Consider the following 17,185-nt stretch of genomic DNA (forward strand, 5'->3'; position numbering starts at 1 on the left):
CAATGGGTATACAGGGTTAAACTATTTCCCAAACACTCTAATAAAGTATATGAGTATAAACTATCTCTCCACTCTTCAATAGCAGTTCTAATTCAAGACTTCGACGACGGTCACGCGATAAACGCAGCACCGAAGGAATTTTAGCTATTCTACAAAGCACTGAATAGAGTAAAGATGTAAGAAAGTTCACAGAGTGTGAAGCATTTATGGGTCCTTCCGTATCTGATCTACTCAATCACGTATTGAAAGGATTTAAAAGTAGACCATCTATCCAACAGTATCCCAGGACTCCTCTATACAAAATGAGTCTGGACATACTTTAGGAGGGGTACTGTAGGTGTCAAAAAATGCTGAAAGATTATCGAATACAGGCTCAAAAAGATATCATCCAAAAAAAGACAGAAGAACACAAGGATGGCTGTCTCGCACGCGAGACAGTCTTTACTGCTCTCGCACAGCAGAAGTATTCTCTGTCTCGGCCATGCAGACGCTTCTCTGTCTCGCATGCCGAGCAGCATTTCTCGTGTCTCGCCAGTGCCGAGACAGTTATTACTGTCTCGCAGGCGACAAGTATTCTCTATCTCGCCATGCGAGAAGCATTCCCTGTCTCGCCCGCGAGATAGTATTCCATATCTCGCCAGCGAAGACAGCTCTCAAAGAATGTCAGAAACCGTTTTTAACCGCCGACACGTGGCCACAAACTTTCAAAGAACGTGAGAACGACGTGGGCTGAGAATCACTGTTGATAACTGCCAGAGTAACGGAGTTGTAAAACGTTAGAAGGCAGTTACAGAAACTGATGGGTCGCTTCGAGGATTTCGAGACAGTATTTCACTGTCCGGAACCCGAGACAGTGTTTACTGTCTCGGAACCCGAGACAGTCTTTGCTGTCTCGCCCGCCGAGACAGTAAACACTGTCTCGGAAGCACAGTTTGTCCTAGGGGTTATAAATACCCCCCCCAAGGCCATTTTGGAGGGCGCAGATCATTTTTGAGCACTTGGGAGCAGAGAGAGAGAGAGTTCCTGAGCTTCTGGCAATCCCTTGAGATTCAAGATTTGACTTGATCTCAAGAAGAACGACTATCTTACTTTGATAAGATATCGTTTTAAATTCTCGCTTCGATAAACGAAGGAAGAATCATTAAACCCCTCACGATTCAATCAGAATCTGTGATTTGGTAGTCCACGAGTCAAAGCGCTCCCGGCACAGGCAAAGATCCCACGCAAGCAGTGATCCAAACAACGATCCTGCGTTTGTTTCTAAAAAGTTATAATTTTCATTTTGTTGTGTAAAAGAAGTCTTATAAAAAGGCTATCTCTTTTGAATTTATTGTAATCGACCGAAGATATAATGAATTCCACAATGAAACCAACTTTTGACGAAAAAAAATAATACTTAACAGTAAACTCATTTTAGCCCTCCCAATTCCACAGTCTTACATCATCTCTATTATTTTCTCCAACCCCATCAATAGTTCTACTAAGCTTCAAAAGAGATAACATATTTTCTATTATTTTCTCTATTGTTCTCCATTGACAAATATCATTAACAAACTTCCTCAAGGAGGAAACAATTGCCCAGATATTAGAAGCTACAACGAAAAAGCCCATGAAAAAAATTGGCTAAAGATATCTGAGTCACCCCTTCATCTTTCGAAAGCCAAGCCTTCTCTCCATTCCCTAAGGTAACGTTTGGCAAAGGGTTAAGTGAGGGGTTAAGGAGACTTAACCCCTTCTTAACCTGCCAAACACAACAAATCTATATAAGGGTTAAAGTGAGTTAACCCTCCATAATTTGCCAAACATAAAAAATATAGAAGGGTTAAGTTAACCCCTCTAGAGGGGTTAAAATGAGTTAACCCCTCAAAAAGAAGGGTTTACTAATACTCCTATTTAGATGGAATAAGAGTTAACCCTTCTAATTATAAAGAAAATAGTCAAAATCATTGTTATTCCCAAACACTAAAACTGATCATAAGGGCTAAAATAAAACTTATTTAACGGGTTAATAATTTAGTCATTTGGATTATCAAATGGGCTAAGTACATTAATCATTCTCTTTAACCCATCTTCATTAACCCTTTGCCAAACGGGGCCTAAACTAACACGAGCGCATCAAATAAAGCTATCGAAGTTATGGATGATATTTTCCTGGAACTTATATTTCTACGATCACACACAATTCAAGCTATCTACATCAGAATAATACTCGCTCATAGAAGTGTCATTCAAGCTATCTACATCAGAATAATACTCGCTCATAGAAGTTATGGATGATATTTTCCATCTCTAAACCCATTTACTAAGAAGAGTTTTGTTCATAATTTTTAAATCAAGAATTCCTAGCTCTCACTGTCATAAAGATACATGATACATCACTTGCTCTATCATCCATACCATAATTTTGGGTCTAAAATACTAGCTGTATTGCTCTCCATACTAATTTTTTAAACTATTGTTTAAAATGATTTTGCTGTCATAAAGATATATCACTTGTCCGATACCACAATTTTGGGTCTAAAACTAATTCCTCCCTTTTGAATCATTTTTCCATCTTTGCCACGGGAACGAACGCTCTCTTTTGAGTCCTGACCAGCAAATTCCAAAAAAAGTTCCATGGTCGTTGTCATTTCCCATCGTTGACGTGACAAGTGGCAACCACGTGCTTGGAAGCATCAGATATTATATATATATATATATTACTATAATGTAGCCGTACCTCTTGCTGCCAATGGGATGTTTGGTTGTATGTTTTTACCATGTAAAAGAATGTAAAGTGTAAAAAAGTAGGTCCCAATGTCAGCTTTTATCACTTTCAATTGTTTGTTTGTAGTTGTGAAAATAGTGTAAAGTGATTTCATATGCTGATGTGGCTTGTAAAGTGATTTCATGAAAAAAAGACATGATTTTAGGAGAAAGCTAACATTGAAGTTAGGAAAAAATAATAAAAAATAATTCCAACCAATATGATCATTTGATTAGGGACCACTTTTTACACTTTCCAAACAAATAATTAAAGTTTTATTTTGCAAACCAAACAAGTGTTTTAAGATTCCAATAGAATAAAAAACAAACAATGAAAAGTATAAAAGTAAAATTAATGAGGTGGACAATAACTTTTCAAGTTGTGTCATAAATACACAAGTTTACCAACAACAACCAAACAGCCTCAAATTCCGATGGCAATTTTTACGAATTAGGATACCGCCGTCTATTTTCATATAGCTCGTGGGCACTATCGTCAAAATACATTTCCTTCGATCCCCCTTTAGAACCCACGAGCTCGCCGCTCTCCCCTCGGCGCGAGCCATGCTCTCGCTGTGTCGACCCGTTTCCCTTTGTCCCGCTCTGAACAAATACGCGCCCCCTTTCCATTTCTGCCCTCCCACCTTCGCCAAATCTACCGACCTGCCACCCCGCGCGAACTCCCCGAAGCTCGTCTCGTCTATGGAGGCTCCTCCCTCCGGTTACAGACGAAACGTTGGAATTTGTCTCATTAATTCCTCTAATAAGGTCAGTTAGGGGTTTTAATTAGATCTAGGGTTTCTTTTGTTTATAGGAGTTTAATTCGAATTTTGAGGTTTTTTTTAAAGGTTTTTTCGGCGTTGAGGCTTGATATCCCAGGCGCATGGCAAATGCCTCAGGTGATTGTGATTTCTCTAGGCGTCTGTACAAAATATTTTTATATGCGATTAATCTTAAGAAAAGATTTGAAATTACCAATTTTTTTATGTTTTTTTTTTGTTTATCTATTATCCAGGGCGGTGTAGATGAAGGGGAGGATCCAAGAGTCGCTGCAGTTAGAGAATTGAGAGAAGAGACTGGAGTCACATCCGCCGAGATTCTTGATGAGGTTTGTTTGCTTGTAAAGAAGAGACTGGAGTCACATCCGCCGAGATTCTTGATGAGGTTTGTTTGCTTGTAAATTAATCACAGATCGATAGAAAATGTAAACTATTATTAGAGATTCTTGATGAGGTTTGTTTGCTTGTAAATTAATCACAGATCGATAGAAAATGTAAACTATTATTACCATTGTTGTTGTTGTTGGATTCATGTAGTATTCTGTACTCCAGTCATGTTTTCAGGGAAATGTGACAATGTGATTTGCTGCCAATTTTCTAAAGATAATAGAAAGGAACAATGTGCCCATGGGAGCCTATAGATGCTTATTGCTGCACATTCAACATGCACATTTGTTTTGTTCTGAATCAGTTGTTGCTTACTTGTGCATACCATACATTATTAATTTATAATTTAGATTTTATGTTATTGTACCTTACATGCTCATCGAATTCTTTATGAGACCAGTGATGCAGACCAGAGTTTCGATCATTAATAGCTAAGGAGGGGTGTACTTGTAATAGATTTATCTAGACTGACACAATATCGAATAATAGCAGTATGGTTGACAACGAGATGGGTAAGCATGTATTATTCATTAGGTGGAGCTGCAAGCAAGATAAGCTTTCTTCTAAACAAACTTTGGATATAGGCATCCAAGGCATAGATTTCTAAGGGGGGGGGGGGGGGGGGCTATACTATAATAGAGAAAATATGGAGCAGTGCCCTGATATTGTAAAGTGAGAATTACCGTGATCAGATGACAGTAAGAAATTAAATTACGGAGAGGTATCGTCTAGGATCACGCACTTTTGTCTTTTGTACCATTCAGTAGATGCTTGAAGAAGTTTGTTGGTAGCTGATCGGTTCTTTTGGAGTGTGGGCAGTTAATAGCTCTTATGAGCTTCATCTTTTTGCTTGTAGAATGGAACATAGTGAGAATAAATTTTATTTAAAAAAAATATTAAGCTGGGTCATAAGTTTGGATGCTGATTAATTTTAGGAACTATACTCTTGTATTTGTAGGATTTATACTTTTAGGATATATGGAAGCATATGAAGTTTTTGGATAAGAAAATGTCTACTAGATTAAGGTAATATCTTATTCATTCGACATGCACTTGATAACTGATTACCTAATCGCTTTTTTGATCAAATTAATTGTGTTCTTGAGGCATTCTCGAAGCTTGATATTGACATGATAGGTTATTAGTCCTGGGAATTGTGTTCTATGTGACTCTTTTGCTTTGTTCTCCATTTGAATGTATCCCCACTGGCAAATCCATCCGTCTTTTCTCTTCCTCTTTCTTAATCAGAGTCCTGTTTTGAGAAAAGATGAAGGTGAAGCTGGTTATGGTAGAGGAAAACCATTGAAATCATCATTACAGCAAGATGTTAAGGAAAAGCTTAAAAAATCAATAAATAATTGCACCTCTGTGAACACTTCGTTGGCCTTAAGGGAAGGCGGGTGAGATAATCAACCATGCACCTTACAACATTGTCTTTTTAACACTATCCAGCAAGGTAATCATGATAAAGTTGAAAAAGGCACGAGCATTGTTGGGAAGAGATGATTGTTGTTGGACTGTTTTATTTTCATTTCTACATTGAAGAAAACTAACACTAGAAGGCCAAGTTATTTATGTTTTTCTTTGTGCACTCAAATTGTACATCTGTATCTTAAATCCTATAATTTATTCTATATGCTTTCTGTATTGTTGACCCCATTTATACATTATACATTTTGCTTCGGTCTTGCATATACGGTGGAATGGATGCAAACAAAATTAATTCCAAACCAGTCTGAGAAATGAATTCCCTGTTTGTGAATCCTTAGTGTATCTTTCTGATGCAGGTTCCTTACTGGTTAACTTATGATTTCCCTCCTGAAGTGAAAGAAAAACTAAATAAACAATGGGGAACAAATTGGAACGGTCAAGCACAGAAGTGGTAAGCTTGTTAGCAATCTCTATGGCCATAACTGCATCTCACGCATGCTATTGAAATATAGAGTCAGAAACATACTAGCAGTCATTTTGATATGTAAATTGGGGTTAGAGTTTTATTTATTGTCATGCTGTTGTGTTGAAGACGAATCAGATATAAGTAGGTTTGAAAAGCTTTTCAGCATTAGCATATATCAAGGCAAGTATCTTGCAAAATCCATTGTTTCAACTAGTCAGTTACAGCAAGATAGTTAACCTGTTTTGTTTGTTTTGTGCTGTCGGTTTCATGTTTGCATTGCTGAGATTGTTTGCGAGTTTGTTTGTTGAAGAGTTGAAGAAGTTCTATCCTACCACTTATTTATTGTTTCCAAGTATAGCCTGTGAGCAGTGCTTTTAAGAAGCTTATTATAACAATCATGCAAATGGAATGGCTTACTAGCAGTCTTGAAAAGATTCATTGCACTGTTTAAAATATGATGAAGTCCTGTGTAAGTGAATATTGAAAACATCAACTGGCTAACAGCTTTCTGTGATGTACAATTAGTTCGCATGGTGGAACCTGATAGTCTTTCAAGAGAAATACGGTGTCTAAAAACAACATCTTGGTAGATAAACATATTCTAATAACCTTTTAAGAGAAATATGTTGGCTAAAAAAAGAAAACTTTTTCAAAGAAAATTTGCATGCATGAATTATGGAGAATGCATCTCTAGTTAGTTATTCAGGCTAAAGCGTTAAAATACTGAAGGAAAAAAAATGATATGTCAAAAGTGTAAAATATTCTTCTTTTTCATCTTCAAACTTTGCTTTGTATGTATTCAGGTGAGTGGGGAAATTTGAGAAGAGAACTTTGCTTTTTATGCATCGAGGGGAATTCCTTTTGTTTAATATACCCAAATTAGGTAGCGAGTACATCTGGGGTGTATGAGCAACTTTTGAGAACAGTTTACGCCCACACCTACACCCTCCATGCAATAAGACACCACCCCATCCAACTCCATCAAGGATGGCTGCTCTGGATAGGGAATATTCACATTTGATCATTCTCCTTAGATAGAGGGAGAGGGGGAGGGAGAGGAAGGGCCCTAACTAGGGGTGCATACGGTTCGGGTATCATTCGGATATGATATCCATATCCGCTTTCTTAAAACAGATACGGATACAGATATCGTTTTCCTTCAGTAAGAAAAAGTCGTAAGCACATCCGCAAAAAGCGGAAATGGATGCGGTTTGGATATTGGAGAAATGGATATGGTATGGTTGCGGATACGAATAGGATACTTGAAAAATAGATGTGCATCGGATATAAGAGGAGCCATATATTAATTACTCTAATTTGCACCAAGGAGATAAACCATAACTTAAAAATTGCAATATATTGACTACTATTGGTTTTCTAAACTAATGTACAATATGTAATACAACCAAAATAATTCAGTTCTCAAATGGTCTTAATCCAAGTGCATTACTCAAAGGCAAAAGTTTTCTTAATCATCATTAATAAATAAATCAAATAGTATAACATAAATTTGACCATAAATAAGTTGGAAGTACACGATTGATTACCTCAATAAAAGCACAATCCAATAACCCAAAAACATATAACCACATCCCAAATCACACGCAATTGTATCAAGAAAATCAAAATATTAGTAATGTTCATATCCGTACCCGTATCCGAATCCATGTCAGAATTCATATCCAGAACCATATCCGAGTTCATATCCAAATCCATATCTGAATACATACCTAAATTGTGATACCCGGACCGTATCCGAAATTTTAATTGATATCTGTATCTGAAACAATATCTGACAAAAACAAAACAAAATCTTATCCGAGATTGTATCAGTATTCGGCTGGTTTCAAACTTTGGCTACTATAGCAGCATCCATTCGGATATGGTTGCGGATCAATTTGACTACCATATCTGCATCCTATTTGATTTCAAACCCCAAAAAAATATATAGTTTGAGAGAAGAGGCAAAAAAACCTCTTTTGTCTATTGGGGACGGGTAAAACCTATATTAACTGATTTGTTAGTTACTCCCCTTAGCCTTTGTCATCCATAGATCCATAACTGCATATCACGCATGCTATTGAAATATAGAGTCAGAAACATACTAGCAGTCATTTTGATATGTAAATTGGGGTTAGAGTTTTATTTATTGTCATGCTGTTGTGTTGAAGACGAATCAGATATAAGTAGGTTTGAAAAGCTTTTCAGCATTAGCATATATCAAGGCAAGTATCTTGCAAAATCCATTGTTTCAACTAGTCAGTTACAGCAAGATAGTTAACCTGTTTTGTTTGTTTTGTGCTGTCGGTTTCATGTTTGCATTGCTGAGATTGTTTGCGAGTTTGTTTGTTGAAGAGTTGAAGAAGTTCTATCCTACCACTTATTTATTGTTTCCAAGTATAGCCTGTGAGCAGTGCTTTTAAGAAGCTTATTATAACAATCATGCAAATGGAATGGCTTACTAGCAGTCTTGAAAAGATTCATTGCACTGTTTAAAATATGATGAAGTCCTGTGTAAGTGAATATTGAAAACATCAACTGGCTAACAGCTTTCTGTGATGTACAATTAGTTCGCATGGTGGAACCTGATAGTCTTTCAAGAGAAATACGGTGTCTAAAAACAACATCTTGGTAGATAAACATATTCTAATAACCTTTTAAGAGAAATATGTTGGCTAAAAAAAGAAAACTTTTTCAAAGAAAATTTGCATGCATGAATTATGGAGAATGCATCTCTAGTTAGATATTCAGGCTAAAGCGTTAAAATACTGAAGGAAAAAAAATGATATGTCAAAAGTGTAAAATATTCTTCTTTTTCATCTTCAAACTTTGCTTTGTATGTATTCAGGTGAGTGGGGAAATTTGAGAAGAGAACTTTGCTTTTTATGCATCGAGGGGAATTCCTTTTGTTTAATATACCCAAATTAGGTAGCGAGTACATCTGGGGTGTATGAGCAACTTTTGAGAACAGTTTACGCCCACACCTACACCCTCCATGCAATAAGACACCACCCCATCCAACTCCATCAAGGATGGCTGCTCTGGATAGGGAATATTCACATTTGATCATTCTCCTTAGATAGAGGGAGAGGGGGAGGGAGAGGAAGGGTCCTAACTAGGGGTGCATACGGTTCGGGTATCATTCAGATATGATATCCATATCCGCTTTCTTAAAACAGATACAGATACCGTTTTCCTTTAGTAAGAAAAAGTCGTAAGCACATCCGCAAAAAGCGGAAATGGATGCGGTTTGGATATTGGAGAAATGGATATGGTATGGTTGCGGATACGAATAGGATACTTGAAAAATGGATGCGGTTTGGATATTGGAGAAATGGATATGGTATGGTTGCGGATACGAATAGGATACTTGAAAAATAGATGTGCATCGGATATAAGAGGAGCCATATATTAATTACTCTAATTTGCACCAAGGAGATAAACCATAACTTAAAAATTGCAATATATTGACTACTATTGGTTTTCTAAACTAATGTACAATATGTAATACAACCAAAATAATTCAGTTCTCAAATGGTCTTAATCCAAGTGCATTACTCAAAGGCAAAAGTTTTCTTAATCATCATTAATAAATAAATCAAATAGTATAACATAAATTTGACCATAAATAAGTTGGAAGTACACGATTGATTACCTCAATAAAAGCACAATCCAATAACCCAAAAACATATAACCACATCCCAAATCACACGCAATTGTATCAAGAAAATCAAAATATTAGTAATGTTCATATCCGTACCCGTATCCGAATCCATGTCAGAATTCATATCCAGAACCATATCCGAGTTCATATCCAAATCCATATCTGAATACATACCTAAATTGTGATACCCAGACCGTATCCGAAATTTTAATTGATATCTGTATCTGAAACAATATCTGACAAAAACAAAACAAAATCTTATCCGAGATTGTATCAGTATTCGGCTGGTTTCAAACTTTGGCTACTATAGCAGCATCCATTCGGATATGGTTGCGGATCAATTTGACTACCATATCTGCATCCTATTTGATTTCAAACCCCAAAAAAATATATAGTTTGAGAGAAGAGGCAAAAAAACCTCTTTTGTCTATTGGGGACGGGTAAAACCTATATTAACTGATTTGTTAGTTACTCCCCTTAGCCTTTGTCATCCATAGATCCATAACTGCATATCACGCATGCTATTGAAATATAGAGTCAGAAACATACTAGCAGTCATTTTGATATGTAAATTGGGGTTAGAGTTTTATTTATTGTCATGCTGTTGTGTTGAAGACGAATCAGATATAAGTAGGTTTGAAAAGCTTTTCAGCATTAGCATATATCAAGGCAAGTATCTTGCAAAATCCATTGTTTCAACTAGTCAGTTACAGCAAGATAGTTAACCTGTTTTGTTTGTTTTGTGCTGTCGGTTTCATGTTTGCATTGCTGAGATTGTTTGCGAGTTTGTTTGTTGAAGAGTTGAAGAAGTTCTATCCTACCACTTATTTATTGTTTCCAAGTATAGCCTGTGAGCAGTGCTTTTAAGAAGCTTATTATAACAATCATGCAAATGGAATGGTTTACTAGCAGTCTTGAAAAGATTCATTGCACTGTTTAAAATATGATGAAGTCCTGTGTAAGTGAATATTGAAAACATCAACTGGCTAACAGCTTTCTGTGATGTACAATTAGTTCGCATGGTGGAACCTGATAGTCTTGCAAGAGAAATACGGTGTCTAAAAACAACATCTTGGTAGATAAACATATTCTAATAACCTTTTACGAGAAATATGTTGGCTAAAAAAAGAACTTTTTCAAAGAAAATTTGCATGCATGAATTATGGAGAATGCATCTCTAGTTAGATATTCAGGCTAAAGCGTTAAAATACTGAAGGAAAAAAATTATATGTCAAAAGTGTAAAGTATTCTTCTTTTTCTTCTTCAAACTTTGCTTTGTATGTATTCAGGTGAGTGGGGAAATTTGAGAAGAGAACTTTGCTTTTTATGCATCGAGGGGAATTCCTTTTGTTTAATATACCCAAATTAGGTAGCGGGTACATCTGGGGTGTATGTGCAACTTTTGAGAACAGTTTACGCCCACACCTACACCATCCATGCAATAAGACACCACCCCATCCAACTCCATTATCTAAATTGAACAGCTTGTTTCAATCAAGAGTAGCTGAAAACAATTTATCAAAACCAATCAGTCTGCGAAATTTCTGGTTCAGTATTGTAGACAAACTTTTCCTCCCCAGAAGAAAAATTTTAATATGAAATCTGCAATTAACATCTCGCCTTTCTTGGGTCACTGTTGTATGAAATTTCCACGTATGTTTTTGTAATGTTTCTTTATCAGAAATAGTTTCCTTGAGGGTCGATGATCAAAAGGATGGGACATTTTTTTAAATAAGCAATTTTGTCAATATTGTTCACAAATCTGTTCAGATTCACGCTTGTTTATGTAGTAACTGAAGAAGCTCAAAACTGACAGATTTTTCTAGTCAGTGCTACTAGATTTGTGGAGCACTTTGGCTTGTGGTGTGAGAGTGGTTACCCTAGTGTTGCGTTGTATGTAACTTTGAATGATATGTGGTAAAGAGGGTGTAGAGTTAATTGGACCGACATTTGGAACCATTGTTCACTTGGGAGCAAGCATTATAAGGAAGCGAGACATTTGGCAATCATGCATATGTTATTTGTGTACAGTAAGGACAAAGAAGGAATATACATGTACATTTATCTTTACAAAAGATACAAAAAAGTTTGTTTAATTGAAAAGAAGGCCACGCTGACATTATTTGGATTGAATATGCATGTTTCGAACTCCACTCGGACTGCAACATTTAAATATATGCAATAAGTCTTATTACATAAGGCTAAGTACTACACTAAATGCATTATAATAGCGCATTGGATTAAGTACTACACTAAATGCATTATAATAGCGCATTGGATCAATTAGTCATCAATTCTCTTTTATTATCGTTTCTAGTTTGGTTATCCAGGTGTTCACTCTTCAGAAATCAAACACAAGTCATCATCAAGGATGGCTGCTCTGGATAGGGAATATTCACATTTGATCATTCTCCTTAGATAGAGGGAGAGGGGGAGGGAGAGGAAGGGCCCTAACTAGGGGTGCATACGGTTCGGGTATCATTCGGATATGATATCCATATCCGCTTTCTTAAAACAGATACGGATACAGATATCGTTTTCCTTCAGTAAGAAAAAGTCGTAAGCACATCCGCAAAAAGCGGAAATGGATGCGGTTTGGATATTGGAGAAATGGATATGGTATGGTTGCGGATACGAATAGGATACTTGAAAAATGGATGCGGTTTGGATATTGGAGAAATGGATATGGTATGGTTGCGGATACGAATAGGATACTTGAAAAAAAAGATGTGCATCGGATATAAGAGAAGAGCCATATATTAATTACTCTAATTTACACCAAGGAGATAAACCATAACTTAAAAATTGCAATATATTGACTACTATTGGTTTTCTAAACTAATGTAAAATATATAATACAACCAAAATAATTCAGTTCTCAAATGGTCTTAATCCAAGTGCATTACTCAAAGGCAAAAGTTTTAATACAACCAAAATAATTCAGTTCTCAAATGGTCTTAATCCAAGTGCATTACTCAAAGGCAAAAGTTTTCTTAATCATCATTAATAAATAAATCAAATAGTATAACATAAATTTGACCATAAATAAGTTGGAAGTACACGCTTGATTACCTCAATAAAAGCACAATCCAATAACCCAAAAACATATAACCACATCCCAAATCACACGCAATTGTACCAAGAAAATCAAAATATTAGTAATGTTCATATCCGTACCCGTATCCGAATCCATGTTGGAATTCATATCCAGAACCATATCCGAGTTCATATCCAAATCCATATCTGAATACATACCTAAATTGTGATACCCGGACCGTATCCGAAATTTTAATTGATATCTGTATCTGAAACAATATCTGACAAAAACAAAACAAAACCATATCCGAGATTGTATCAGTATTCGGCTGGTTTCAAACTTTGGCTACTATAGCAGCATCCATTCGGATATGTATCCGAGATTGTATCAGTATTCGGCTGGTTTCAAACTTTGGCTACTATAGCAGCATCCATTCGGATATGGTTGCGGATCAATTTGACTACCATATCTGCATCCTATTTGATTTCAAACCCCAAAAAATATAGTTTGAGAGAAGAGGCAAAAAAAGCTCTTGTGTCTATTGGGGACGGGTAAAACCTATATTAGCTGATTTGTTAGTTACTCCCCTTAGCCTTTGTCATCCATAGATCCATAACTTAGCCACTTAGCTTGTACAATTACTTTTAGTTAAATAGCTTTTTCCAGTATTAGTCCGTTAGATCTTCCATATATTGAATAAGTCCCTCAAATCATTGAAATCGATATTAAGTTGTTTTGAAATTAGTCCTTCCAAACAAGAGCATTTGTAGCTATGAGAGGGATTAATTTGAAACAATTTAAGAACTGGGGGGGATCTAATAGCAATTTCAGTGAGTTGAGAGGTAATTGCAAAATAAGAAAGATGTAACGGATTGACATGAAAAACCTATATAGTAATCGTAGGGGGTTGGGTTGTGGGGGTGTCATGGCCACTGTCAGCTCCCTGCCTTTGTCCTTCGTCGCTTGGGTCTATCCGGACTGGGAAAATAGTACAGGGGTCTATTCGCACAAATAGAACTTAAAGGGGATCTATCCGGAACTGGGCGTTAATACAGGAGGTCTATCCCCAATCAACCTTAGAAATTGTTCAACAGATAATTGTATAATATTCATGACTGTATTAACCATCATTCAGCTGAATTCATTTTAGCGTCATACAGGTTTCTATTGAGATTTACCGGAAAGGATCAAGAGATTAACCTTTGTGGTGATGGAAGTGAAAAGCCAGAGTTTGCAGAATGGTCATGGATGACTCCCCAACAAGTTATAGATCATGTATGTGTCTCCGTTTTTATTTACTTTACTCCTCAGATGAAGGACAAGGCTAGTTATTGGTTTCTGATTGTGTTTTCTTGTTGAATATGAGAGCAGGCCGTGCATTTCAAGAAGCCAGTATATGAAGAGGTCTTGAAAGTATTCGCTCCACATCTCCAGTCAGATTCTAGCTCCCTGTGATTCAGTCCTCCAGTTTTAGGGATCACGTTCGGTCAACAAACAGCACATCAAGTTTGCTTGCCATGTAACAAAACAAATAATGTTTGTTGGCATGCTGGTTACATTATGATTGAAAAGATGTTAATTGGGTAACGCATACAATTTCTTGTTTCTTATATTTTGTATGGAGGACTCGTAGTTGTTTTTTTTTAGTCGCATAAATGATTCATAGATCGGAATGAATTTTGTCCATGTAATTTGTTTGTTCTTTGTCAATGATGAAGTTGTTGGGAGGGTTTGCCAGCTCAACTCATCAACGAGAAAAGAGTTATATCAATGAATTGCAACATTGGATCCAAGATTAGGTGCGGTTTGCCAAAAGTTCTACCACCTGCTCTTCATTATTTGCTTTTGCCTGGAAAGCCTGCAGCTGGTATCATATGATTTGTACCGAGTCAAATGGAGGAGTCCGTATGTGCTAGATATCCCCATGAGCATAGTTGCTTTTTTTTTAAAAGGAAAATTGCCAAGGATACGAGTATATACTATAATTGCAGAAGTTGAATGTACACTGGTTATTCAAAGAAATGGAACAATCAAACAGATAGTAACAATAGCCAAACTTGCAAGAAACTTGTCACTAATTCAAAACACCTGAATAGGCCATTATCAGGTTGGCGACCGATCCCAGCATGAAGTCTTCTAAATCAAGAAAGACCTAATTGAAAGCATCAAAATCATTTCAAGAGACCCACAAACAACCTAAATTAAACATCCCCAGACTTGTAGATCAAGAATGACTTGCTGCCGCTATAACTTGAAGCGAAGGCCTTTCCTGAAGAGGATGGTGAGGAAAATGCAATTTCACAAAGTTCCAATTCATGGCTTCTGCAAAAAGATTTCCTGTGAAACAACGATTTTTTTTTAAACAAACAAAGCAGCACAAGCAAGAATTCAACAATTTTCTTCTTGTTTTCAGGAGATTTACCTTGTAGCATCAAGTAATTTTGAAGCTACTCTGTTTCTTCTACTTCCAGGCACAACCCAAATTGCTCTAATTCCGCAAACAGCAGTCACTGCTTCTTCGTTACATAGGATTGCTCCATTATCCCACTCATCCATTTTGTGTCTATTTACAGCACCTTTTCTTACGATTTCCCTCTGAAATTTTATGTTTCCAAAGTTGAGTGAAGATGAACAAGGTCTCTTAACTTCTTTAACAGTGTCTTTCTGCTTGAAGTTCTCATCAGAATCTTTACAGGTGTTTGGACTTGAGATTATTTCTGTGATTTGAGATGAACAGATAAACCTACAAATAAAAAAATTTTAATTATAATAACTGTGATCATATTGGGCAATTCTAGTTCATACTCTTAGTTTCCTTCCCTCAGTTACAATTTACCTGGCAGAGTTCATGACAAAGCATTCCACCACCAAAACCAAGTTCCTTCTCTATTATCTTAATAACTTGTTGTGCCTGTCAATTAAAGCGTGTTTTAAGATAACTTACAGGAACACCATCTTAATTTAGTCTTTTTCTTCCAAACTCTTCAAGGCATTATATGAAATAAAAATTGACTTTGAAATAAAACCTTATACTTATGGGCAGGAGGATCACCGTCTAGCACCAATACAATGCGATCCCCGTTGTTATTACATTTAAAGACCACTCTTTCACTGCGCCAACCCTGTTCTTGAGAATTATACATATCGGAATTTAGGCTAAAAAAAGTGCCGATTAGTATGCATTAAGAAAATGAAGAAAGAAGTTGAACCTTAAATTGAACTCCTTGATAGTAATCCTTATGAAATGTCTTGTGAACCTTCTCATCACCTTCATCTCCTCGTGCATACATCAATCCACACACGGAGCAAGTGTGAAGAAGGAAATCAGATTGCCCCAGCTCCAAATGGAATTGACTGTAGCTTCTCTTCTTGTTCAAAATTTGGCCACAAGATCGAGATTGTTGTGACGTGTTTGATGAGCTCTCATTTGCTCTCTCCATCTCATTGCTATTAGATTGGTTTACTTCGGCGCCACTGCTTTATTGCAAGGAAAAAGGTGAAGATATTCTACAAATCATAATATTTCATGCTCGAATATGATGGAAAAAAGGAAACCATCCTCAAATAGTTTATCCTTATGAAACAGAGATATCTGAATAGGGGGGGAAATACCCGTATCATAAGCATATGCGATACTATTTGGTTTGGTCATGGGTTACTTTTTCCTAGGCACCCTCAAACTTATAACATCATCCAAATAAATTGAGGCAATAGTCAGCAAACTACATTCTGTATGCAGCAATTCACATGGATCTAAGCCACGCTTTCTCATCCAATAGTCATAAAAACCTTCAAAGATCTACAGTTCATCTCATATCCAAGAGTGTGGGCTCCAACTTAATTTTGGAAGGAAGGATGATTGAAGTGTCTAATGCTTAGGCGATTCAAATAGTATAAATCAATGTTTGACACAACAACAACATTGCAAATCTTGAAATAGAAAGTTGTCAGAAAATAACTTGTTATTTGATTATCAAAGAAAGACATACATGAATCTTAGGGTACAGACGAAGTCTCGTGTTCTCATATGAATATTAGCATCTTTTCTTGCTTCTTCTTTAGGACAAAGAACCCGAATCAAATTTAAACATTAACCCAAAATCAAATTTAAGAGATTGAACCCATTTTCACCATTCTAAGCAAATTTCGTGAAAGGGTTAGCCGAAGAAGAAGGAAAAACAAAACCCATAACTCAAAATCCCATTAACCTCTTGATACCAATTGGCATTATAAAATAAATTAAAATTTTTTGAGAATGGGAATCGATCAATTTATGAAGTTAAAACAATACCTGATGGCTTCGTTAGGCTTGGGATCTCGGCACTTGTATGTCACTAAAATCTCAGGACGATCATTTTTTGCAAAGATTTCGCCTTTGCTGCCGTCGATCTGATCGCAGCTCTGCAGAGGATCGCAGTGGGGTTTGAAGAAGGAGCTGATCTTTGCTTGCATTATCTCGTTCCTTTTGAGTTTTTGGAGCGGGACATAACTGGGGATTTTGTGGGAGGTCTCATGAGCATTTTGATTACTTTTTGCCCATTTCGCGCCCTTTCTTCCTTTTTGGTCCCGCCTATTTAATTTCATTTGCTGCGGTTCACTAAAATTTGACAGTAGTTCGGTTAATTTGATGGGCTTGATTTAATACTGATTTTTATTTATTTATTTATTTAGTGAAA

General features: G+C 36.4%; 2 protein-coding genes across 2 annotated transcripts; one reads left to right on the forward strand and one right to left on the reverse strand.

The window, feature by feature from the left end:
* On the forward strand, window positions 3,253-14,195 carry LOC109836811 (nudix hydrolase 26, chloroplastic-like). Its single transcript, XM_020404825.1, has 6 exons — window positions 3,253-3,513; window positions 3,594-3,644; window positions 3,761-3,853; window positions 5,699-5,793; window positions 13,670-13,784; window positions 13,881-14,195. Exons 1-6 carry the CDS (start codon window positions 3,310-3,312, stop codon window positions 13,962-13,964), a joined length of 642 nt encoding a protein of 213 aa, XP_020260414.1. The 5' UTR covers window positions 3,253-3,309; the 3' UTR covers window positions 13,965-14,195.
* On the reverse strand, window positions 14,567-17,045 carry LOC109836812 (protein CHROMOSOME TRANSMISSION FIDELITY 7-like). Its single transcript, XM_020404826.1, is given in 7 exon segments — window positions 14,567-14,846; window positions 14,932-15,224; window positions 15,226-15,252; window positions 15,346-15,420; window positions 15,536-15,631; window positions 15,719-15,986; window positions 16,801-17,045. Coding segments are annotated over 7 exon segments (1,056 nt in total). The 5' UTR covers window positions 16,962-17,045; the 3' UTR covers window positions 14,567-14,710.

Source organism: Asparagus officinalis, chromosome 4 (assembly GCF_001876935.1).
Source record: "Asparagus officinalis chromosome 4, Aspof.V1, whole genome shotgun sequence".
Classification (NCBI taxonomy): Eukaryota; Viridiplantae; Streptophyta; class Magnoliopsida; order Asparagales; family Asparagaceae; genus Asparagus; species Asparagus officinalis.